Below are 26921 nucleotides of genomic sequence, written 5' to 3'. Positions count from 1 at the left end.
AAGAGTGCTGTTTTTTGCACGTTATATTAATTATGTACAGATCAATAAACAAGAAGTTAATATTGTGAATTACAATTAATCAATAATTTAAGTTTTTTTTCTCTATTTCGCCAATGAAAGTAGTTCCAAACTAAGCCACAGCAAAACGGTTGTCTCCGAGCAACACACATGCTTTCATTCCGGAATGAACCGGCCATTTTAACAAATTGTTTGAATTACTGATTCAATAAACCTGTCAATTGCAGCCACCTACTGGCGGTTTTTCATATTTAAAGGATATAATGTCATTAAAAAATAATTTCATGTCCAATAATACAAAACATTACTCTCATAGCATTATAACTGTAGTATAAATTATTATTATTATTATTATTATTATTATTATTATTATTATTGACCTTATTATTAAATTTAATTATAGACCTAATTTTTTGTGTTTGGGTTTTGTGTTTGTGTTTGGAGCTCCGTCGAATTGATTCATTAATCCTTGATATTCTTCTTTTCAACTCATTTATAAACAAGCACTTTCTATTTTTATATCATGGGAACTTATCCTCGCTACTATTCCTTATAAAAAACAATCGGATTACTTTGATATCGCTACTTACATCCAACTTTGCGAATCTCGGCTACTAGCCTTTAGTCCGCTAGCATTTCACGTGTGGCCTCGCGCCTACCGTCCGTCTTATTTTTCACCCGTTTCACTGAAAGGATATAGGTTATATCCAGCATTTCAGTCCTAAATTAGTAGTGATATTGGTAGTATCACTACTAATTTACTGTTCATCTGTTGTAATGGCGAACATATCGGATGTGTGTCTAACGTTACCTCTAAGTGCAGGTGAGGACACATTCGAGCTGATTTCGGTACGATTGGAGCTGGAATCGGTGGAGAAACAGATCCGTGGTCTGCTGGAGAAACAAGCCGAGCTGCGGGATCGGCGATCAGCGCTTGAAACGTCACGCGCCGATGCTCATAAGTCAGTGGTTAGTAACTTTTTGACTCCGACTTCGTCTACTCCGTGCGTTTCTCTGCCCAGGAGGACGCGATCATCTCTGGCATCATTCACTCCGGCACCGACACAACACCATGGACCCTGGGTGATCCCACAGCGAAAGACACGAGCCAGGACCAGAGCAAGAACCTCACCGCCCCTCCCGGTCTTCGAGATCTCCACCCGAAACCGCTTCTCCCCCCTTCGCGAGTCGGAACGCGACGACGCCGTGATCATCGGCAGTTCCATGGTCCGTCATGTCCGCGCTACCTCAGGTAAGGGTACGGTGCGCACTCACTGCTTTCCTGGTGCTCGTGTTCTTGATGTCGCCGCACAGGTTCCCGAGATCCTGAACGGTGACGAGCGCGTCGGAGCTGTTGTGCTGCACACGGGAGTAAATGACATCAGGCTGCGGCAGACGGAGGTTCTGAAGAAGGACTACAAGAGCCTGATCGAGACGGTACGCAGCACAGCGCCTGAGGCAACGATCATCGTGTCTGGACCGCTTCCCACGTACCGACAAGGACAGGAAAGGTTCAGTAGATTATTTGCATTGGTGTAATGAACAGAAACTGCTCTTTGTAAATAATTGGAATCTGTTCTGGGAGCGACCTAGGCTCTACCGTGCTGATGGCCTGCACCCCAGCAGAATCGGAAGCGGCTGTTCTGTCGGACAACATCTCCAAGACGTTACACACCATATGACTAGAAAATCAAAGTCCAAATCACAGTCTTTGCTGTGCCAAATTAATTGATTTAGGTAGTGTAGAACATTATATAGAAACTGTGTCTATTCCTCGTTTAGTGAGGCCATATAATAAATCTACTGTAGGATCTAGGAAAAATCTTATTGTAATTAAACCTGAAAATCTAAATATCAGTGAACAAAAACAATTTCTAAAACTAGGTCTTCTAAACATTAGATCGCTCACACCTCAGGCGGTTATTGTAAATGAAATGGTCACAGATAATAGCTTTGATGTACTTTGCCTTGCTGAAACCTGGCTTAAACCAAATGAGTATTTCGGTCTAAATGAGTCTACTCCACCAGGATACTGTTATAAGCATGAGCCCCGTCTGATCGGTCGTGGCGGCGGTGTTGCAACAATCTATAGAGATATTCTTAATGTTACTCAGGAAACAGGTCACAGGTTTAATTCGTTTGAAGTACTTGTACTAAATATTACGCTCTTAGATGTAAGAAAGAAATCCCTATTATCTCTAGCCTTGGCTACTGTATATAGACCTCCAGGGCCCTATGCTGATTTCCTAAAAGAGTTTGCAGAGTTTCTCTCAGATCTATTGGTCAATAGCGATAAAGCAATAATTGTTGGAGATTTTAACATACACGTAGATAACACAAATGATGCGATAGGGACTGCGTTTACAGATTTATTAAACTCTTTTGGGGTCAAGCAAAACGTCAGTGGTCCCACTCATCATCTAAATCATACACTAGACTTAATTATATCATATGGAACCAATCCAACTGATATAGATATTATACCGCAAAGTGACGATCTCACTGATCATCACATGGTAACTTGTATAATACGTACTGCTGAAATTTGTCATGTTGCGCCACGTTATAGACCAGGCAGAACAATCGTTCCAACCACTATAGATAGATTCTCAAATAGCTTACCTGATCTATCTCAGCTGCTCAGTGAACCCAAACAAACAGATGAACTAGAGGAAATGACTAGCAGTTTGAGCACCATTTTCTCTAGTACATTAGATATTGTTGCACCAATTAGATCAAAAAAGGTTAGAGAGAAAACTAAAGCACCTTGGTACAACAGTGCTACGCATGTTATCAAGAGAGAAACTCGTAACTTAGAGCGTAAATGGAAACAAACTAATTTAGAGGTCTTTAGAATCGCGTGGAAAGACAGTATGTCACGTTATAAAAAGGCTCTAAAAGCAGCCAGGGCTGAGCATCTCCACAAACTAATAGAAAATAACCAAAATAATCCAAGGTTTTTATTTAACACCGTGGCTAGACTAACAAATATACAGACATCACCAGAGCAAAATATTCCGTTACAGTATAGTAGTAATGATTTTATGAACTACTTTAATGAGAAAATAGAAAGCATCCGTAACACAATTGTAAATGTACACTCTTTTATGGTGTCTTATGATTCAGCCTCAATTATCACCCCTCTGGAACAACTACACCGCTTTACAACTATAGGACAGGAAGAGCTAAATAAACGTATCATTGCATCGAAACCAACAACATGTTTATTAGATCCAATACCCACTAAACTACTGAAAGAAGTGTTACCTGTATTGGAAGAGCCTCTTCTTAATATTATTAACTCGTCTTTATTTTTAGGTCATGTTCCAAGAATATTCAAGCTGGCAGTAATACAACCTCTCATTAAGAAACCGCAATTAGACCCAAATAACTTAGCAAATTACAGACCCATTTCAAATCTTCCATTTATGTCTAAAATACTAGAAAAAATTGTGTCCGCTCAATTGTGCTCTTTCTTGCAAGAAAATGCGATATATGAAAAATTCCAGTCAGGATTCAGACCGCATCATAGCACAGAAACTGCGCTAGTTAAAATTACAAATGATTTACTTTTAACTTCTGACCAAGGCTGTATCTCAATACTAGTTCTACTCGATCTTAGCGCTGCGTTCGACACTATCGATCATAAAATACTCCTGGATCGACTACAAAACTACACTGGTGTTCAGGGACAGGCATTAAGCTGGTTTAGATCGTACTTATCAGACCGTTATCATTTTGTCTGTTTAAATGGGGAAAAATCAAAGATAACGTCAGTAGACTATGGAGTGCCGCAAGGATCGGTGTTAGGCCCTCTGCTATTCTCAATATATATGCTCCCACTTGGTAATATTATAAGAAAACATGGAATTAATTTCCACTGTTATGCTGATGACACTCAATTATATATTTCATCACGGCCAGATGAAAACACTAACTTATCAAATTTGACAGAGTGTCTCAAAGATATAAAATGCTGGATGACGCGTAATTTCCTGCTACTAAATTCAGATAAAACAGAGGTATTATTGGTCCAAAAAACTACCCACAAACTCACTTACAAAACAACTTTAATATAGAAGGATGTCCTGTTACTTTATCCACTACAGTAAAAGACCTGGGTGTTATACTAGACCGCAACTTGTCTTTCGAAAATCATATTTCATATGTTACAAGAACAGCCTTTTTCCACCTTAGAAACATTACAAAACTACGTAACATGCTATCTGTTTCTGATGCAGAAAAGTTAGTTCATGCATTCATGACCTCGAGACTAGATTATTGTAATGCTATATTAGCTGGCTGTCCTGCATCCTCAATAAACAAGCTACAGTTAGTGCAAAATGCAGCTGCTAGAGTTCTTACTAGGTCAAGAAAATATGATCATATAACACCAATTTTATCATCTCTACACTGGTTACCTATCAAATTCCGTATCAATTACAAAGTACTATTATTGACCTATAAAGCCCTAAATGGTTTAGCTCCTGTGTATTTAATGGACCTTCTATCGCCCTACAATCCATCGCGCTCTCACATTTAGCTCCAAAACTCTGGAATAGCCTTCCTGATATTGTTCGAGGCTCTGACTCGCTGTCCCAGTTTAAAACTAAATTAAAGACGCATCTCTTTAGCCAAGCATTTACATAATGCTTACCTTTTATACCACTGCTGAATAAGATCAAATGCATTTAATATTATAAAACTTGAAGAGTCTGTAGGTTATTTGTATAGGTTGCATAGTATTTACAGTCATTACGTTCCTGTGTATATTGCGTGAATGACGGGTGGTTGGGTAGATATTGTGTTTTGCGGTAGGTGGTATGCCATACGGAACCGTTGCCACTGAACCTGCTTTAAAGACGACAGTGGGGCTCGACAGCCTTAGTCAAACGGGTCGGCGCGTATGGTTGGGCTGCGGAGAGATTGTGAGATTGTGGTTGGGTCTCAGCAGCAGGAGGGATGTAGAGGTCAGTAAGCAGGGCTGAGTTGAGTGGGGGACGGAGGGGAGTGACTGTGGGACACAAGAATCCCTGTCATCATGTTTTTTATCATTTACGCCCGTGTTATGGAAATCATTATGAACAGCAGCTACGCTAATTATTTTCCCTTTTTGCTTTTCTGCTGTCTCAAAAACGGCGTTCGTCAGCTCCAGTTTGTATCCAGCCTTTCACGGAGACTTCAGATACCCCAATCACAAAGCCTGTGAAGAGACGACTCAACACCGGCGATATGGACCCTCTATGGTGGACGGCACTGATCCTCAACAACTCGTCTCAACACCGGCGTGATTACTTGGACTTCCAAAAGATGGAAATGGATAAATATTCTAAATGTTCCGATCCAATCTGCCTTGTAATGCTGCCCGAATCATAAATCATGCACTGTTCCTTCGTTGGCCAGAGGAGAACTGGCCCTCCGACTGAGTCTGGTTTCTCCCAAGGTTTTTTTCTCCATTATGTCACCTGATGGAGTTTTGGTTCCTTGCCACTGTTGCCTTGGCTTTTGGCTTGCTTAGTTGGGGACATTTAATATTCAATAATATTATTGATCTGCCTTGCTTAAGGTGGACGTTGACTCAATTTTCTTTTAGAAACAAACTCTGTTATATTATTTTCATGTTATCACTGTGAAGCTGCTTTGATACAATCTGTATTGTAAAAAGCGCCATATAAATAAAGGTGACTTGACTTGACTTGACTAATCATTCATATTCAACTCATAACAATATTTTTTTGTTTTATTGTGTTTGTGTGTGTGTATATATATATATATATATATATATATATATTGTCTTTTTGTATACTATGTTTAATTGTATTTTACAAGTGTTTACAAGTTCTAGTTTTATGACTGTTGTAGTGTATTGGTGTAATGTTTAACTCTTTTTTCTAGTTTAGAGCCTAATAACATATGGCAAAGGGACTACCAATGAAAACTAGCCTTCGGGCTAATTTTGGTACATTTACATTTAAGAATGTTAATTAATGTACACTGTCCCTTTTCTAAAAATAAATAAATAAAGGTCCTTGCACACTGAGTTCGAAATTCGCGAAATTTCGCAAGTAAAAACATAAATACGACCTCATGTTTTGTCAATCACACACTGCCTCCGAAACTTTCGTCCGTCATAAAAAAATTTGGATCGGGTTTGATTTTCTGCATTCTTCGCATCCGTAGCAAGCATTTTGAATGGAGGTTTGACAATTCACAGCCACCGAATGACGAATACGAAAAAACGCATGCGAAAATTTCGGACTCAGTGTGCAAGAACCTTAATGCATTGTGTGAATTCCATTTTCTTGCCAAAGGAAACTTTTCTCAATTTAAAGTTGGCAGGGGCCATTCTAGATGAGCTAGATGCTATTTAGTGCAAATAGATTATCATTTTGTAGGTCTATTAAGTACCTGTTATTTACATTTGTAAACATGTTCTCCATTTTTATTTTAAAATGAAATGCCTCTCCGAAAAATGATAAGAGATGGGTATAGGGAGAAGAAAGGGATCGGTAAAAGGGACACTCGAACTCAGCTCGTTAACATCAAAAGCTAAATCTCCTGTCCTTACTCTAAAAGCGACTCTCCCACTTGACCAGATTGGGTTATTTTTTTAATTTGTCTGACCAAACCAGATAGTGGTAGGAAGATTTTAATATGAAAAGTTTTTTGTTTTTTTTTCATAATAAGCGCACTAAATTAGCCGGTTAATTAAGACAGCTCTAAAATTTACACATGCACATGCGAATCTGACTTGCTATTTTGTTTTCAGATTTGTTGTTGTGTTTTTTGATTTGTTATTATGTTTTCGGAATTGTTGTTGTGTTTTCTAACTTGTTAATTTATTTTTAGTCTTTCCATTGCCTTTACAATTTGTTGTTCTGTTTTTGGATTTGTTATTTTGTTTTCAGAATTGTGATTTGTTTTGCACTTCTCGGACACCGTAGGAAAGGGAAGGAAAAAGTTGTGAACTGATTCACAGAGATTGATAAGGGTATTATTGTCAGAAAGAAAGGTGAAGTATGTTCCCTTTCGTAGTCACCACGAGTTCCGACGTGATGCTTAGAAAGCAAAAACGAGCCAATGGCAAAGAAATGCCATGGGTATGCGCAATTGGAATAGCGTATCTCCACCCCACCTCATGGGTATAAAAGGAGGATGTGGGCAACATGCAGATATGTTTTCGCTTCGGAGCCATGAGTATCTCTTCACTCCACAGCCATTTCTGACTTTACGAGACTCTACGAGACGAGCGACTCTCCGGTGTTGGTGTGGCGGCGATTTCCAGCAAGTTCGAACTGCCTGCTGATCTGTGCAGTGATCTGCCAGTGAGTGTGTTTCTCCCTGGTCGCTTCAACATCCGCGGAGTTTTCCTCTCACAAAAAGAGTTTGCATGCGGCACGTCTTTTTAAAAATGCCTTGCCTGTGCACTTCTGGTTGCGGTAGACTTATTTCTGACTGATGGGCACAAACGCTGTTCTGTGTGTTTGGGCATTGATCACTCTAGAGCAGCGCTTGTGGATGACTCATGTTCTCTCTGTGGGAACATGACCATCGCGTCATTACTAGGGCTGTGAATCTTTGGGTAGGCAGCGAATCGATTCGATTCATGATTCATAGGTTTTCGATTCGATTCAAGAACGATTTTTGCAAATTCAGAAAGATTCGATTCAATGGGATTCACATTAAAATTCGATGCGATTCGATTAATTTGATTCTTCATTTTTTTATATGCATTCATAGAATTATTTAAATGCTTCCCCCAATGGGTCTTAGTCAGGGCGTGAAATAGATTTTTAATGAATCTATTATTATAAAAAATATTTCCAAAGCCTATAAATTAGCATTTGTAGAAATGTAAGCTAAGATTCAAAAAGGCTTTAAAAGTATTGTTAGTTCATCATGCTAACTATTTTGTAGGATAGTGTTAATGGATACACAACCTTAAAGTGTTCCTGGTATATTAAACATCCTTTCATTGTGAGACTAAAAATCCTTTCATTGTGAGACTAAAAATATCATGAACTTTCCCAACTAACCCTTAACTAACTTTTCCTCATGGAATAGTAAGTATTCCTCATGGAATACTCTTTGTTCTCTTTATACTGAACATTTTCCTTATGATTCTGAAAGAAAACGCGCCGGGTGTCTACTTGTGCTATAGTAACGATTACGAATGCAACTTTAATGCGCATCTGATTGATGGATAAACCACGCCCTTCATACATTCAGTTTAACGACATTAAGTTACATTTCATTCATCATTCATGATTAATCAGAAGCGTGTGCATTTTAGACACCTATTATGCATTTTCTCTTTCCATGTAATAAATCCGCACCCTTGAATAAGTGGGGTTTTACTTCAACTGCTCAGGACGGGTATGACCCATTTCCGTAAAACTTCAGTATCTTATCTTAAAGAAATTAACGGCGACGTTCCCAGGCAACGAACGCGTTGTTTCATAGCAGTGAGCGGTTTGACTCAAGACTTGCTTTCTCGATAGAGTGCTGTCATCTGCTCATGTGAACATCAGTGGCTGTCCTGAGGAGAGCTCAAACATGGACTGCTCAAAAATCTGTAGATGAGAGCTATATGGGACCGAGCGCGAGTGAAATCCAGTGAAAGATGGTAAAGAGTGCAGCGAGTATCTGAAGGAGAGCTGTGAGGACGCGAAATGACGCCGCACAAGGCCTCCATTAATTCACGCATATAGTCATTTAATGTTTATATATTTTAAAGCACTGAATCGCTATAGAATCGCAAATTATTCGGTTCTAAGCATTTTAAATCGAATATTGACCAAAATAAACTATTCACGATTCAAAATGCTTGTTTCAAGATCGATGCATATGCATCGTCAGGATTTGTAATCGATGCATCGAGAAAACGAATGAATCATTAAACTCCTAGTCATTACCATCAAGACTCAGAGATCTCGCAAGAGTGAGAGTCCCTTCATCTGCACCCCGTTCTATTCCCTACACGAGAGGCGGTACTTCGGCTGGCGGCCAGGGTGATCTAAGGGGGACGGTGTGGAACAAAGCCCCGACGATTATTCCTCGAGCCACACCCTCCTCTTCAGTGCTGCTACCCGTGAGTGATCAGGGGACGCCCGCGGGCCCATCTTCGGATTCCCCGCGAGTATCCATTGGCACTCCAGAGGAAGATGCGATATCTATCGCAGCATCACAGGGCGGGCAAGATTCATCAGGAAGTGAGGATTCGGCAGTGCTGCCACCCTCTGGTGTTCATACGGCACTTGATGAATCTGATCCAGAGATGAAGGCCATGCTTTCCCGGGCCGCCGTGAGCATCGGACTAGAGTTCTGTTCTATTCTGCACCCGACTGCCCGGTGCTGCCTCGACCGCTCACTCTCGAGACCAGGTTTGTGAACACAGGGACCTAGTGCTCCAGTACCTAGCTCGCCTGGGCCTTTGGGTCAACTGAGAAAAGAGCAAACTTTGCCTCATGCAGAGGATCTCTTTTCTCGGTATCGACTCGGTCGCCTTTTCTGCGCAGCAACTGCTGACTTGCCTGAGACAAATCGAGGCCAAGAGTGCGGTTCCACTGAAGTTATTTCAGAGGCTCCTGGGGCATATGGCATCCACAGCATCGCCGCTCGGGTTGAGCTGATTTGGGATCAGTTCGGGGACCCTCAGGTAGACCTGTTTGCCTCCCACGACTTGTCCCATTGCGCCTGTATTACTCCCTGTCCGAGGGCACGCTCGGCACGGATACACTGGAGCACAGCTGGCCACGGGGCCTCCGCAAGTATGCGTTTTCCCCAGTGAGCCGTCTTGCACAGACCCTGAGCAAGATCAGGGAGGACGAGGAGCAGGTCATATTGGTTGTGCCTCATTGGCCCACCGGATCTGATTCTCCGAACATACCCCTCACGACAGCACCTGCCTTGCCAATTCCTCTGAGGAAGGACCTCCTTTTCTCAGGGACGGGGCACCCTATGGCACCCTCGCCCCGATCTTGCAACCTCCACGTGTGGCTCCTGGACGGGAACAGGCAGGTTTGAGTACCCTACCGCCAGCGGTGGTGGCTACCGTCACTTCCGCTAGTGCATCATTCATGTGACATGCCTATGTGTTGAAGTAGAACCTCTTCATCTACTGGTGCTCTTCTCACAAGAAGACTCCAGGAAATGCCCGACCAGTGTCGTCCTTTCCTTCCTGCAAGACGGGTTGGAGCGAAGGCTGTCTCTCTCCACCCTGAAAGTATATGTTGCCGCTATCGCCGCACATCACTACGCAGTCGAAGGTAAGTCTGTAGGAAAGCACGACCTGATCGTCAGGTTCCTGAGAGGAGTGTGGCTTCCTCTTCCTCTGTGGCTCTAGTGCATGGCGCCTCACTAACAGACATCTGCAGAGCTGCAGGCTGGGTGACACCCAACTCATTCGCCAGATTCAACTATCTCTGATTGGAGCCAGTGTCCTCTCATGTACTTGCTTCAACCAGCCGGTATTAGGACCCGCTCAGGTGTCTTCGCTTGCTCGCCATTCCACTCCACGGACTGGATACGTGCGATATTTTCTTCAGATGAGCTTCCCGAAAGCCCTGAGTTCCTCCAGCACTTCTGACGTCGACGCCAGTGTCTATGCCTGTGCGTTGGCTAGGTGCCTCCGTGTGCATGGTTCCACTGTAAGCCTCTCTGAGCGTGTGTCTTTCCATTGGCAAGCCACCTTGCCTCCCCTGGGGTTGAAATATTCCACCCTACGGGCTGGACACCCCAGTGTTTTTCCATAAGCACCCCCTCACGTCTCATATGTGTATCCTTTATCCCTTCGGGTTGGAATTATTTGCATATTTCCACTGAGATATGCTTCCCAGTGTACCTTGGTATTCCTGTGTTAAGTAGGAGTCCTTCGTCCGTGCCAGCCTCACGACAGGGAGCTCAGAGTTACGCAGGGCACTGGAAGACAGCAGTGAAGGTGGTGTGATTAGACTGGAACCCCATTCGTCGTCACGACCGAACTCTTAGTGACTACGAAAGGGAACGTCTCGGTTACATATGTAACCCTCGTTCCCTGATAAGGGAACGGAGACGTTCCATCTTCCTGCCACTTCAGCTGTACCGCAGGGATCGCCTGACATCAGTCTTGGGTCCTCAGCGAAGAAACGAATCTGAATGTTGCCCACGTCCTCCTTTTATACCCACGAGGTGGAGCGGAGATACGCTATGCAAATTCCGCAGACCCATGGCATTTTGTAATACTCGAAGTTGATAAGCTTTCTAAGCGAAACCCCATTCGTTGTCACGACGGAACGTTTTACGTTTCCTACACAGGGAACGCGGGTTACATACGTAAACGAGACGTTTTCTGGTGCTGGATCACCAAAATCCTAGCTCACTTCAGACTTTAGCCTTTCAACAACCTTATTTTTCTATAGTTCTCAGCCTCGTTTGCAGTTTATCCTTGTTTCTGTGTCCTCTCTCCCTCTATCTCTAACAGCGCAACCCAAAATAAAGATCTACTGTGTCAATTTAGAGACTTTGTTGCACGGTCATTACTCAATATGTGGTGGACTACATTGAGCAAACATGCACACATCCACCTGGACAAACAACATTCTGTATACATCCACAACATAAGCACAAAAATCTTGGTCAAATTTCACTCCAAAATCATTATAATTAAAATACAATATGAAGCCTATTAGGAACAAGTTTGTTTTCATGACAATTCTCAGTACTATAATTTTAGGAAATAGTAATCAATCATTTCAATCATGTATACATATTGGGAGTGTTTGTTGTTCTGATTTTAATTAAACATATATGTGTCTGGACAGGACCATTTTCATTACTGATTTTCAACATTAATTAAAAAGTAAATGGATAGTTCACCCAAAAATGAAAATTCTGTCATCATTTACTCACCCTCAAGTTGTTTCAAACCTGTATACATTTATTTCTTCTGCTGAAAACAAAAGACTATATTTTGAAGAATACGGGTAGCCATCAGTTGCTGAGCCCCATTGACTTCCACAGTGTGGATATAAAAAACTATAGAAGTCAATGGGGCCCACCAACTGTTTGGCTATCCATATTCTTTAAAATATCTTATTTTGTGTTCAACAAAAGAAAGACATTATTAGAGGTTTGAAACAACTTGAGGGTGAGTAAATGATGACAGAATTTTCATTTTTGGGTGAACTATCCCTTTAAGTGGAAATGTGTTTAATCATGCTTAATCACGAACAAGACATTTCAATGGTTTCCCCTAGACTGATTAATGAGATTAAATGTAGAGCAAATAGAGATTTCCACTTAAATCTCCTGCTTCTCAGCAGCTTGATCCTGAGAAAAAAAACCCAGTATTATCTTACTCAGTTTGTGAACGTAAGTGTGTCTCAAACTTGTGCTGAGTTTTGCCAAGGCATCAAAGTCTGTGATCAAAAGTCAGATAATTGAGTACAAATTCAAATTAGAAGTTTCTATATATTGGTATTGATGATAAGTGTGATATTTACTAAATGAAATATTGATATCATGTTTTCAGACACTATGAATAAAAATTCTTCTAAGACCAAAAGATTGGTCTATACTATCCACAATCATTTTATAGCTAATTTTAAGGAAGATAAAAACAGGAACTCTGAAGACGAATGTACATACAAAATAAATAACATCATAACTAGAAAATATATGGATAGTATGTACTGTAAAATAGATGAGAGTAGAAAAAGACACACACGTTTTGAGAGGCAAAATATACACATACAAATATGACTGCATTGCAAACCATGTATATTTTCCCATTTAAAAGAGGCAGTATGATATCCATATGACAGACTAATTCTCATAATATATTTCAACAAATCCTATGCAAATCTAAGATGGCAGCACATGCAATGAGAGCCAATTCAGAGCAGCACTGTCAGCTTGACAACTCTGATATCTTTAATGTATGAGTCTCCATTTCTGTGGCGAGGAACTTGTGCTGGAAAACACAAAGATGTGTTTGTGTGTGTGTCTGTGTGTAGAGGAAGAATGAAAGGAGCGCTATCAATCATTTGACTCATCAGGGCGTTAATGTCTGCATGCTTGTCAGCGTGTGTGTGTGTGTGTGTGTGTGTGTGTGTGTGTGTGTGTGTGTGTGTGTGTGTGTGTGTGTGTGTGTGTGTGTGTGTGTGTGTGTGTGTGTGTGTGTGTGTGTGTGTGTGTGGGGATGAGATCAGGCTCATCTCTATGTCATTATGGAGCAGCTCATAGGTTATCAAGGGAGGTGAGAGCTATTTATAACGCCTCTCTCCTTTTCCTTCCTCTCTCTCATACACATGCTGTCCCTAACACATGTTCTCTCTCATTCGATCTTCCCATCATCCCTTTCTCCCCTTGACCAACTTCTCAAGGTGGGGCAGCAGACAAAAAATTTTTTTTTATAGACCCTATATGTTGACAGATTGCCAACACACTCACACAAACGTGTCAAGGCAAATAACCAATCACTGCAGTCAACTTATCATTTACTTTCAGACTGTTTTCACAAGTTCTACTATATACAGTAGTACAAGTACTACTAGATTTGTTTATTTGACTTGCCAGTGAAAAAAACAGGTCATACCATCTTAAGCTGGTCCAAATGGCTTCTGGGACATGGTAGCTGATTTATTGCTGGTCCAAAGTAACCTACCCATTCAAATCAGTTTGACCCAAATTATCAAATATTGACTTTTTGACTTCAAGGCTTCCCATTGTCCACAACAATATTTGAAAGCTCCCAGCCCTATTTTATTTTTTTTACTTATATTAATATACTACTCCTATTATACTCCAATATATACTTCTCCAATAATAAATACAAATAAGAAATATATATATATATATATATATATATATATATATATATATATATATATATTATATTATATATATAATATATTTCTATTGTTGTTGTTTTTTGTGCTTATTTGCTTAATTTTTTATTTTATTTTTAAATCGTGAGGCCCCTTGAAATTGGCTGAGTTCCACTGGTTGAAAACCACTGTGCTACCAGGTTGAAAGCAGGTCAACCAGCTGGCAGTTCAGTTGATCAATAAATTAGAAGCTTGGACCACCATGAAACCATGTAAATTTAGCTATCAGAAGCTGGTTTTATCTAGTTTGTATAGTGAGCTATGAGTGCTACCACAGTGTGTGAATGCAATTACTGTAGCATTTGTATATTTGCACTTCAATGTTTGACTGTTTAAGTACTTGCAGGGTACATGATGTTTGTGCTTTCTTAGAAGTTGCTTTAATAAGAAAACATCTGGACAGAATATAATGGCAAATGTAATATCCTCCAGACATACAGAATCAGAGAAATGAATTGAGTATTTACATGCAAACACAAATCTATGAAATGTTTTGATTTGCTATTTAACTTTCAACATATGCCAAGTTAACGTTTTGGAAACTAGCTCAAACAAGCTATAAATCTTAAAATAAGAGCCCCCCACATCTCTGTGAGTCTATTTCAAGTGCATCTTGTAAATGAAGTTGTATAGTTTTTCACTCACTCGGTGATCTCCTCGGTAACCGTATGTTCCACTTGTAGGCGGGAGTTAACCTCGATGAAGTAGTGCTTTCCATGTTTGTCCACCAGGAACTCCACTGTGCCTGCATTCTCATAGCCCACCTATGAAAAATGTTGCAGAGTTGTTGTGTTAGTTCATGCTATAATACATTTAGCATGTGAGCACATGTTGTTTAGGGACCACCTTAAATCTCTTTAAAACAGCTTTGGACCTCTCTTGTGTGCTCTTAAACATTAGGTGGATTCTAGTTGAGTCCCTGAAAACATCTAGTTCAGGGATGGGCAACTTCAGGATGTCCTGAAGAGTTTAGTTCCATACCTATTATCAAACACACCTGGCTGTAATTCACAAGACTTACAGATTTGTTTAGGTGTTTAAATGGAGATAGAGTTAATCTCTGCAGGACAGTTGCCTTCCTGGACCATAGTTGCCCATCCCTGCTCTACAAGCTGCATTGTGCTTTGGAAGGCATCCAGTAAAATTGGTTGCTAAGTTAAGACACTGCACAAAGACCCAAAACATCAGCTCCACAGCATGCAATAATCAAAAGATGCTTTCTGTTAGAAACTAGAAATAGTGGTAGCATTTTCAGAGATTTTGGTATGGAAATTTTGAGAAGATGAGTAAGTTTGATAACTTTATTTACATGTGCCTGTATCCCCAGGGGCTTCTGCTTGAGCTCCCAGAGGAATGACAGTTTGAACCCAACATGATGAGCAGAGATTTAGTTTAAAAAGCCCCAACTTTCCTCTTTTAAATCTCTCAAGCTTGTAGAAAAAACCCCTGAGGCAATTGGTTAATTCTGCTGAACAGCGTGGTGCCAGTAGAAGGAAGCAAAGAGGCGTCTGGTAAAAGCCATGAAATCAGCAGGACCACAGCCCAAAACACAACCCATGGAGCAGAAGATGTGATATGCAATATAGATATATATATATATATATACTAGGTGAGATGAAAACTGTCTCACATTTAACATGTAGGACAAAAACAGGAGATCCAAGATGCAGAACCTGCTTCTTCTAAAGTTTGCAACTCTCTTCTCATTTTCAGTGTCTTCTCTCTCTCTCTCTCAATGTCTTCCAAAAAAACTCATTCAGGCTTCTTGGATACACTTAAGGGATTGAAGATAATCCGGTGCCAAAATTCACTGTAATCTGATCCAATTTCTCCCCACAATTTAGCGTTGCCTACTAATCCCACATTGCAAGGAGCTTGCCAAAAAGCAGACGCTCACCCACACAACAACACAAACACAAGTATATAAACACAAATATAATTTCAAACATAGCTTGGTAAACTTACTCTGACATATTACAGTATTTACTACATCTACATATATCCATACTTTTAGATGCCTTACACAATGAGACTACTGTGATGCTGATTTGACAAAAAATAATTTACTCAACTCCCGCCCTTTTCCATTCATCCCTCCTTCTCACATCCCTAAACACCCCATGTCAATCGTGCCTGCAGGATTTGATGCTTTTTAATCTTAACAGACTAACATGACCATGAGAACAGGGTTCAAACTGATGTCAGCTAAACCACTACTGATAACAGGAGAGAGAGAGAGAGAGAGAGAGAGAGAGAGAGAGAGAGAGAGAGAGAGAGAGAGAGAGAGAGAGAGAGAGAGAGAGAGAAAAAATGAATGAATCAATGACAAACATATGAATTAATGAGCAAATCATGAATAAATCAATGAATTAATAAAACATTAATGAACAAATTAATTATGTAATGTGAGGTAAAACCTTAAGGCTTTTCTCATCAATTCACAAAGAAAATAAGAAAATAGCATTTTAGTTTTAGATGGTGTTGAATGTGTAATATGGAGCCTTCCTTCATACATGCACTAAATACATGCTGATGTTAATGCTTATATATTAAATTGCACCCACAGATATTTATCAAGCCTGAATGTCTCTTCAGAAACTGTAACTGTAGGTACAAATTGATAACACCAGAAGGCAGGAATTGATCTGATTCACGTGGATACACATGTGCCTACTGTCAATATGGCAAAATGGAAACTTATGAGAACATGTAAAACAACTCAATGATGCTGGACTTCTGACACACGCTAATGTGAAATTAATTGATTTTTTATATTTTTTTATATATAAAACAAAATAACTGAACTTTCAAGGGTTTTTATGTAGCATGATGGAAATATTCATTAAAAACTATAACTGACATACTATAACTGACATGTTTAAAATGCGTAACGTATATTTATACAATGAATCAAATTATGTATACTATTTTACACATTAAATGACATCATATAAATGGACATAGTTGAGTCATACATCAGGGTTAAATAACCCTATAAAATCAATCCAAACTCAGATAACCCAACAATAAATAAATAAATAAATTGAATAAATAAATAAATAACATGACATAGCTAGAGAATCATAAAAGCCAGATTAATAGCATGTACATGAGTTTCTTGGGGTTTTAACAGTTTAACACACTAGTTATAATAAATGGTCAAAGTGCTGCAAAGTTTTATAATATAAAGTTATATTCATATAAAGCCATCGTGTCTCTTCAGAAGACTTGGAGTTGGATTTTGGACTTTGGCTTTATGACCTTTTTTGGATCTTTTAAGTTTTAGGGGAATGGACTTTAAATGGAGGGACAGAAATCTCTCAGGTTTCATAAAAAATACCTTAATTTTTGTTTGGAAGATGAGCGAAAATCGTATAGGTTTGAGATGACATGAGGGTGAATACACACTGACAGAATAAAATTTTTTGGCTGAATTATACTTTTTTTAAATACAGTAAGCTGAGTTGTGGATAAAACTACTGTAACTCTGTATCGCGAATCACCGTTTAAATCACCGATACATCGTCACATTTTTATATCACGATATAACGATGTATTTTTGCACCCCTAATGGATAATGTTTTCAAAACATGTACGAGTGAGTGTTGATACTGTTTACTTTGCAATGCGTTAGCCAATCATAACAGTGGCCTAAAAATAGCCCCCCCTAAAAACACATATAAAGTAGTTGTTGTTTTTTTGTGTGTGTGCAAATAATTATTCCTCCAGATATCATTATAATATGCCGATTTGGTGCTCAAGAAACATTTCTTATTTTAAATCTTGAAAACTGTTGTGCTCATTAATTTTTTTTGGTAACTGTGAAATGAAAATATTTTTTCAGGATTCTTTGATGAATAGAAAGTTCAGAAGAACAGCATTTATTTGGAATAGGAATCTGTAACATTTTAATGTTTTTACTGTCATTTTGATCAATTTAATGGATCCTTGCTGAATAAAAGTATCAATTTCAGTTTCCTGTCACAGTTGTGTTTCTGTCTGAGTCTTGTTGTCACCAGTCACATGTCTTCCTTTGTTCTGTTTTCCCGCCACTCATCTGTTTCCATGGTTACTGTCATTTAGTTCATCTGCATCACCTGTATTTAGTTAATTATCGTCGTCATCATCATCATCAGTTTCACCTGTTCTGTTAATCAATGTTCATCTGTGTTTGTATTTAATTCCCTTCCGTTCAGTCAGTCTTGGTCAGTTCTACGTTGTATTTAGTGTGTGTGAACCTTCTGCCCGTCTGTACCTGTTTTAGTTATATTATTGTAGTAAACGCTTTACCTTAGAACTTCGGACCCCTCTTCTCCTTCTGCCTGCACCACACCGTGGCATTTCCATTATATACCCTATAATATACCGTCAGGTCACGGTGATGAATGGGAAGACATACTGATAGCTTTCTGCAGATACTACAGACCTCCTTGACCTGTCAATAGACCAACCTGTCACTTTCTAATCCTTTCACTAAAGCCACTTACTTTTACCCTGCAATTAGACATTTCTGCACAGTATTTGTTTTCAGCTGAATTCAATAAACGTTCCTTTATGATGCAGCGTCAAATAGGCAGGTTTTAACAAGAGTACCATAAGGAGAGGCTGGAAGAAAGGATAGATGGTGAAGTTAAGAGTAAGGGGGGTGGAGAGAGAGAGAGACGTAATCAGTGTCTTTTTGATCAGACGTGTTTGTGGTGACATGCATGATTATAATCGGCTCTCAAGCCGCTGCTATGGCGACAATGCACCTACAGATATGACCCAGAATACACAGATGAGAAAGACAGTGAACGGGTCCAAAGATAAGGATAGACACCAGCAGATGTGAATACATGAGTATAAAAGGAGAAGTATCACTATGGTTATTAGCACACATGATTGTTCGATCATAACCGGCAGTATGTCAGAACTCCAGATGTGCGCAGACTCAACTCGCTGCTTTAGTGACATCTAGAGAACACTGTATGTTATGAACTAATTAACTAATGAAACTATTTAACTGAATGTACGAAAGTATAATAAACAAGACAAGTTCAAATAAAACTTGTTATTATGAGGATCCGCTTTACTGTTTATAGATTTTTCAGACAATAATGCAGATGGCAGATTGTCTGTTCAGAATATGTTAGAGAAGCATTTACACAAACATGGCCTTTCATGCACTATATCAAGCATACTGCGGTCTCATTGAGCAAAAGCACAATATTGGGAAAACCACTGGGGTCATCCCCTCCTTCAATTAATTCGGCATTAGACCAAAGAGGAAGGAAATAAATATGGTTGGAAGACACTGATTATGATTCAGTCAAAAACAAAACAAGCTCGCTACAAAAGTGAATTGAGTGAATGAGTCAGTCTGTGAGTGAGTGAGTCACAGGATAGGTGAATGAGTCTGTGAGCAAGTGAGTGAGTGAATGAATGAGTAAGTGAGAGAGTGAGTGAGTGAGTGAGTGAGTGAGTGAGTGAGTGAGTGAGTGAGTCTGTGAGTGAGTGAGTGAGTGAGTGAGTGAGTGAGTCTGTGAGTGAGTGAGTGAGTGAGTGATTGAGTGTGTGAGTGAGGGAGTGAGCGTGAGTGAGTGAATGAGGGAGTGAGTAAGTGAGTCTGTGAGTGAATAAGTGAGTGAGTGAACAAATGAGTCAGTGAGTGAATTAGTGAGTGAGTCAGCCCGTGACTGAATTAGTCTGTGAGTGAATAAAGCCCCTTTCACATAGCGCGTTGATCCCGGGAAATTGCCAGGAAATTGCCCGAACGCCTTCTGTGTGAACGCAAACACGACCCGGGATTGATGCCGGGATCGATGCCGGGTTGGGGACCTAGTAACATTGCCGGGATCAGTCCCAGAATGCGCGCTGTGTGAACAAAAGCCGCAATCAATGCCGTGTCGTAATGATTACGCTGAAGTGAAGTGAAAGCAGGCTAGTGAAACGGTACGTAATGTGCTAGTTTATGATAGAATCAAAGAAAAAAATGCACAAGCGTGGTTTCTCCAGAGAGAAATCGCAGCTCATAAGCAAACTATAGACGCTGCTGAGACATTACATGTCACATCGATGTCACGTGTCTTTACGGGATTTTTACCGGTTGTGTGTGAACGCACTCTCTGATTGCGGAAAATCACTGGCAGTGTGAATGAACCAAAATCAAATGAACCCTTGTCAAATCCCGAGTCACTTTATCTGTGTATTTTCCAGAATCTCTGTGTGAAAGGGGCTTAAGTGACCAAGTGAGCAATTGAGTTAGTTAGTGAGTGAGTCAGTATGCGAGTGAATGAATCTGAGAGTGCGTGAGTGAGCAAACAACTTAGTGAGTGAATCAGTTAATGAATTAATCAGAGAGAGAGCGAATCCATGATTAATGAATGAGTCTGTGAGTAAGCAAAATAATGGAAATGAATGAGTCAGTGAGTGAATCAGTGTGCGAATGAGTCAGTGTGCGAGTGAGTCTGCATGTGAGTGAGCGATTGAGTCTGTGAATAAATCCCTAAATGAGTAAGTCACTAAGCATGAGATTGATATTGTCACTGAGCGAGTGAGTGAATCCGTGAGCGAGTGAGTCAGTGGAAGATTGAATGAGCGTGTGTGTGAATAAGCGAGTGAATAGCAAGTCAGTGAGCGAGTGGTGCATACCAATTTGCATACTTATGCACTATTCTATGCTATTTAGTAGAATAAATGTTGTGATTCAGTGTGCAAGTGAATGCGTCTGGGATTAAGTTGAGAGTGAGTAAGTGAATGAGTCTGCATGAGTAAATGAGTGAAGAGGTAAATCCTTGCTGTACTTCACAACTCTTTAGGAATTTTAAAGCATGTGAACAGATGTCATGGCAACACAAGCAATTAACATAAAAAAAATCTCATTCTCATTGATATGACTCATCATTTTTTCTTCTTTCCTTATTTTTTACCTTTCATCCACCCCATCACATCAGAGGAAAAACACTTTCTCTCCCCTTCTTTATCTCTGAACTGTAATGACAGGTAAAAATCTAAAGCTAAACACAATTCTTTGCTCTACACCTTTATCTTTCACATCTTCATGTTTACAACTTCCAATAACATCGAAACTTATGATCCAATCAAGCCGATTTGATCATCACCCAATCAGAACACAGCACGTTTACTCCCAGCAAGCAGCTTCTATATCCAGCTAACTGATATTATCTGTTTTGCCCATGCACAATTTAAATTTAAAATTTAGTATAATGGAGCTGGTGCATAGCAAGTCTTCTTGAGAAAATCTGGGGTTTCTTTTTAAAATAAATCCTAGCAATAACGAGGTTGAACATTTAATTTCATTGTCTTGAAATGCCTTATTATTTGCTGATATTGGAGCCAGTTGTTTTCTTAACCTTCTTGACACGTATCTTGATCTTTATGAATGCTTTTTAAAGCGCATATGACAACCTTAAGATATAGGTCACATTTTAATGCCAAGTGTAAACATCGCCTTTCTCTGTATGAATGTCTTTTCAACTTTGTGTTCCAATGTACATCCTTTGTTTTCCCCTCCCAATGAATTTGCTTTGTAAAAAAAATTGAGTCTGAAGTTCTGCTGAATCCATCAAACTGGCCCACAGACAAAACAATAAACATCATGGCAAATGTCCCATAATACGCAGTAAGACCCCAAAGCTTCAGCGAATATAATCCAAGGCATCCGAGCTAAACTGAAAAACAAACAAACAAAATGCATAACACCACCCCTTCCACACACACTACAGACAAAATCCCTCAAAAATTCCCCTGCTGGCAGTCTTATGGAATTAAGATTGATGTTCTCAGTCAGAATATGAAATAAGAGCCAGCAGATAAGTGCAGTCCTGAAGCTTGTTAACACCAGCAGGACATTCTACAGAAGAATATTTCTGCCAGTCTCTCCTCGTCTCTCTGTGAAATGCATTAAATATGAGCTCCTGCATGAACAGCTCAATTAGATGGCTTGGGGGAAGAAGAAAAAAAGAGCGATAAAGTTTGTGCACGCATTTTTCGGAGAACTTTGTGCATGCAGCTCACATCAGGTGTTATAAGAGCTTAAGAGCTTAGAGAATATAAGTGTATTTGTTGCTAAGTGTGTTTAGTGTTCACACCTTCAATCATGAAAATGTATAGATACACACAGAAGATGAGAGTACAAATGCAGTGAGCTGTGAAAAAGCCAGTTTATTTGTTGGTTAGTGTATGTTTAGAAGTATATGTGTTTCTAGTTGCAATAGTAATTGTAAGGAATTCCGGTAAAGTCAGCATGAAATTAATCTATTTTCTAAATGCATGTTATTGGTCTCATTGTGAACAATTTCATACAGCATTCTTCATTAAAAAATCTTATGTAAAAATCTCAACATATGTCAGATATCACCGATCATTTAGTCCGCTTAAAACCACGCCCGTAAGATCGCTATCAGATCTTTCTCGTTTTTTTAATGCAATAGCCACATCTCAAAATCTAATCAACAATCAAAAATAGAACCAACATTTCAGTAATGCATTATATGCAGATGTTCATCACAATATGAAAGAAAAAATCTGTCGCTACTTCTGTTTCATTACAACTCCATTAGAATAAGTCCATTATTCAAGTTAATTATCTTTTATTCCAATACTTTTCTTTTAGAACTGTTTGCGGAATGAAATATAATTCTTATTGCATTTCTGACCCGCATTAGTCTGTTTCCAATCATTCAGATTTCTATCGAATTAAACTGAATTTTATACCACTACAATTAACAACACACAAACAACCAGTCAGTAACTGCACAAGTCTCACAAAAGCCTCAAGTGCACCAAGACACATTAACAGTTATAAGAAACTTGTGATTCTGTAAGTAAATTACATCAATTCAATAACCTCTCTGACTGATTCATAAGGGATTTTGATTCACTAAACATAACAACTGCTCATAATAGTAAGTCGGTAGGAAGTTAGACTACACTGGTCACGCTGCATGTCTTTGATTCACTTAAGAGAACTAGCTCATTAGAGTCATTTGTTCATAATCAGATTACACTGGTCGTACTAAACTGTATGTTGTGATTCACTAAAAAGCTTTTGCTCATAAGAGTCGGTGATTCGTGAATCGCACTACACTGCTCTCTCAGAAGTGCAATAAACACCATAGATATGTATATGTAGATCCCACAATCGACCATATACATCACATAGAGCTAGACGCCCTATTGGCCGCTGTGGCGCAAGAAATGCGGCCGCCATCTTAAACCGGTCATACTCCTATTTGCGTTGCATAGCAGCAGTAGATGCCAGAGCACTGTGCAGCATATTCCTGCTCAAATCGGCGGACCATCACTCGGGGATTACTTTTCACAAGTAATATTTAACATTTAACATTACCATACTATTGGTTGCATTTTGTGAATAAAATATTCAATGTGTCCTGTATCGTAGCTACGTGTATGACCTTTGCAGCAAAAAAACCCGCATGAAAATCAGTTCGGTATTCAGTAAGATATGATTAATTAAATGCGCTGGCAGCTCATTGCACCTGCCAAACAGATTACACTGAGCGGAGCGGGTGACCGGTTTAAGATGGCGGCCCCACGGCTCGTCCGCGCCAATAGGCAGTAGCAGTCGATAGGGCGTCTATCTATATGATGTCTATGCAATCGACCACTCGCACGTCAGTGTGGGCCACCTTAGAATGGTCAGCGTGTCGTCGCTCACAGTAAGAATCAGTGATGCCACAACATTGCTCAGCTTCTGGTTGTGAAACCACTGAGATATAAATTCACAAAAAAAATTAGATACATTTCACGGGTGAGAATGTGTTGGTTTGTGCTTTTAACTGTATTAACTCAATATTACACGTTTTTACTGTGGTACCTTTAATGTTTTTACCTTTACAACGGTAACTTTTCAATGTTGTGTCAACTGACGACTTTTTGTATTGTGTTAGTTCAGCAAAATTCATACATGCGTCGAACTACAGTTGCTTCGTCAACTTGCTCTCGAATGTTCACGGACCGACTCAAACTTTAAAATTAAAATTAGAGCAAAAAAGCAGTTCTTTATCCTAGTGTCTAGGAAACTTTACATAAGAAGAACTCCAGTTATCTACGCCATGCAGGCCTATGTAGCATACATGAGTGTGTAATAAGTCTGTCCTAGATTCATGTGGGTTTATATTTACAGTATGTATGCTTAAGTAAATAAGACACACAAATCGTTTAACGGAATGGAAATTGATTAACTGGGAATGGAGATGAAATTTTCTCTCTTAACAGCCTATCCTACATGTGTTTGTTTGAGTGCAGGTCAACTGCTCGCTCCGAGCCTTTAGGACAGGGTCCCTACAAAAGACCGGCATTTATAACACCAGCGGCCCGTCTGTTTTAGTGAGATCTGGCAGTCATTTGCGCAACACCCACTTTGCAACACTCCACACAGCCTTAGGGAAGAGCAAGCAGAGAACGAGAAAGACTGCAGTATGCTGAAGAATGGTTTGTATTTCTCTGTAGGGAGTAGAGAGGTGAGATGTGAGAAGAGAATGATAGAATCGGGTTATCTCAGGCTTCTGTGTTATTTGATGAGCTGGTTTTATCTGTAATCCTTCCTTGAAGATTTATTCATGAATTTTGCTTGCTATAGTCAATCACCTCATGTTAATAGCTTTAAGCTGCAAAATTCATTGTCATCAAATAACTATTTGGAAATCTGCAAGCGGGAGAGAGACAGTGATATCAAGAGCGAAAGAAAGGGAGGACATGTGTTTGATCACATTTACAAAATCGGCGATCACCCTGACTCTAATTCAGACACATACGCATCAGATAAGCAGGGCTTTAAACTGGATGTTCAAGCCAAATGTATGCAAATAGCTCATGTGTTGTAACAAATCTTCATTCGAAGTCTAAATTACACAGTATACCACATGTGGTGTGTTAACTGCATTTGTCAACAGAGTTTTTGTACTCCCCGTTCCTTTAAAATGCGCTACTTTATGTTTGAAATCAAATGCGTTGCACACAAACCCCTGAAAGAAAGACCAAAAAAAAGAGCGAGAGATATCAACCAACAGCACAGACACTGAGCAATCCAAACTGCTGATGACAGCAAGCTGCCGGCTATTCTGTTGTTTATCCCTCGGTTTCTGCTGTTTATGAAAGGTTAAGTGCACTTAGCGTTTTATTTAGCAAGGGGCGGTTGGATGAAGGCAGAGAGAGGTGTGAATCTACGGAGTGAAGGAAGCAAAGGGAAGGGAGGGACAATGGGCCTTTTCTTTCAAACACAAAGAGATTCTCACACCACTGGCTTAATCTCAGAATTCAATCTTTTTGACCACAGACCACAAGACTTTCAGATGGAAATTTTATTGAAAATAAAATAAAGCTGTGTGAGAGCAAGGACAAATGACTTGTGGTGCCCTTTAAAGTGCTTACATTGCCAGTCGGCTGTAGCCATTTAGATTTCAGCCATGTCAACAACAGCAGCCAGAAGTAATAAATCAATTCAACAGTTCTGGCCATCAACAGCAGAGCACAACTCCACAGTGGGAGCCTCAGGCCTGTGTGCGTGTGATGCCACAAAATGTATGTTTATTTTGCAACCAAGGGAACGTCCTTCACAGTACAGTACTGACTGTCTCCTCACTGCTGTTTCCACCCCAACCAATGTTTACTCCTTTATTCATTCACGTCTTTCATCCTGTCCAGAAGATGCATTTCTTTTTTACTATATCCTCACTCTCTTTTTCAGTCTAGCCCCATTTAATTTAGTTACACGTTATAAAATGAACAGTTTTAAGATTAATGTCCACATGTTCTTTTTAAATTGTTGTTGCTGCAATTTGTTAAAGTTATGTAACAAAGTAAACTGTCCCCTCAGAATGCTTAAGAATTAACTATGCACTGTTGCTTGCTCAAAAGCTCACAAGACAAATGTACACAGTGTTTTAAATGATGCATTTCAGAACCACGGACAGCAACATAATTAAGACACAGAAGCAGTTAAAAGGATAAAGCTTTCATTACCAAAAGATAGAGTCTTACAAAGACATTATGGGGACCATGCAGAGTTCAAATCTGTAATGATTATACTTAATTTTCAGTACTAAGACAACAGTCTTATGTTGTTTTTTTTGCAAATGTCAGAACCTGCAATTGTGGTTAAATGGTACGGCCTAATTAGGTGGGAGTTATTTTCTATTTATTGTATTGTTTTTTTATTAATGTTTAAAAAAATATATAAATACACGCAATTAACGCAAATATCTAATCAGCCAATCACATGGCAGCAACTCAATGCATTTATGCATAACCACTCGTTACAACCAAGGTATGCAGAAGAGCATCTCTGAATGCATGTCGAACCTTGAAGCAGAAGGGCTACAGCAGCGAAAGACCACACCAGCTGCCATCCTGTCAGCTAAGTTTGGGAAACTGAGACTACAATTCACACGGCTCACCAAAACTGGACAATAGAAGATTGGAAAGATGTTGCCTGGTCTGATGAGTCTCGATTTCTGCTGCAACATTCAGATGGTATAGGGTCAGAATTTAAAGTAAACAACATGAAAGCAGCATGGATCCGTCCTGCATAGTATCAACGCTTCAGGCAGATATTTTACTTTGGGCCCCTTAGTACCAATTGAGCATTGCTTAAACGCCGCAGCCTACCCGAGTATTGTTGCTGACCATGTCCATCCCTTTATGAGCACAGTGTACCCATCTTCTGATGGCTACTTCCAGCAGGATAACATGCCATGTCACAAATCACAAATAATCTCAAACTGGTTTCTTGAACATGGCAATGAGTTGACTAAACTCAAATGGCCTCCACAGTAACCAGATCTCAATCCAATATAGAGCACATTTGGGATGTGGTGGAACTGAAGATTTGCATCATGAATGCAACTGCGTGATGCTATACACATACAAGTCAATATGGACCAAAATTTCTGAGTAATGTTTCCAGCACCTTGTTGAATCTATGCCATGAATAATTAATGCAGTTCTGAAGGCAAAAGGGGTCCGAACTTAGTTCTAGCAAGGTGTAAATATTTATATACTACCCTTCAAATA

At 39.6% G+C, this 26921-nt stretch overlaps 1 protein-coding gene across 2 annotated transcripts in view; it reads right to left on the bottom strand.

Annotated features, from left to right (window-relative positions):
* pcxb (pyruvate carboxylase b) overlaps nucleotides 1–26921 on the bottom strand; it is a 273773-nt gene that overhangs the window by 226847 nt on the left and 20005 nt on the right. For both annotated transcript variants that reach the window (XM_077229559.1, XM_077229560.1), the window contains one exon: nucleotides 14532–14650. In XM_077229559.1, coding sequence (XP_077085674.1) covers nucleotides 14532–14650 — 119 coding nt within the window. The remainder of the gene's footprint in view (nucleotides 1–14531; nucleotides 14651–26921) is intronic.

Source organism: Siphateles boraxobius, unplaced genomic scaffold (assembly GCF_051911475.1).
Source record: "Siphateles boraxobius isolate OS27281-9 unplaced genomic scaffold, OSU_SipBor_1 130, whole genome shotgun sequence".
Lineage (NCBI taxonomy): Eukaryota > Metazoa > Chordata > Actinopteri > Cypriniformes > Leuciscidae > Siphateles > Siphateles boraxobius.
This window is presented reverse-complemented; position numbering and strand designations above follow the sequence as displayed.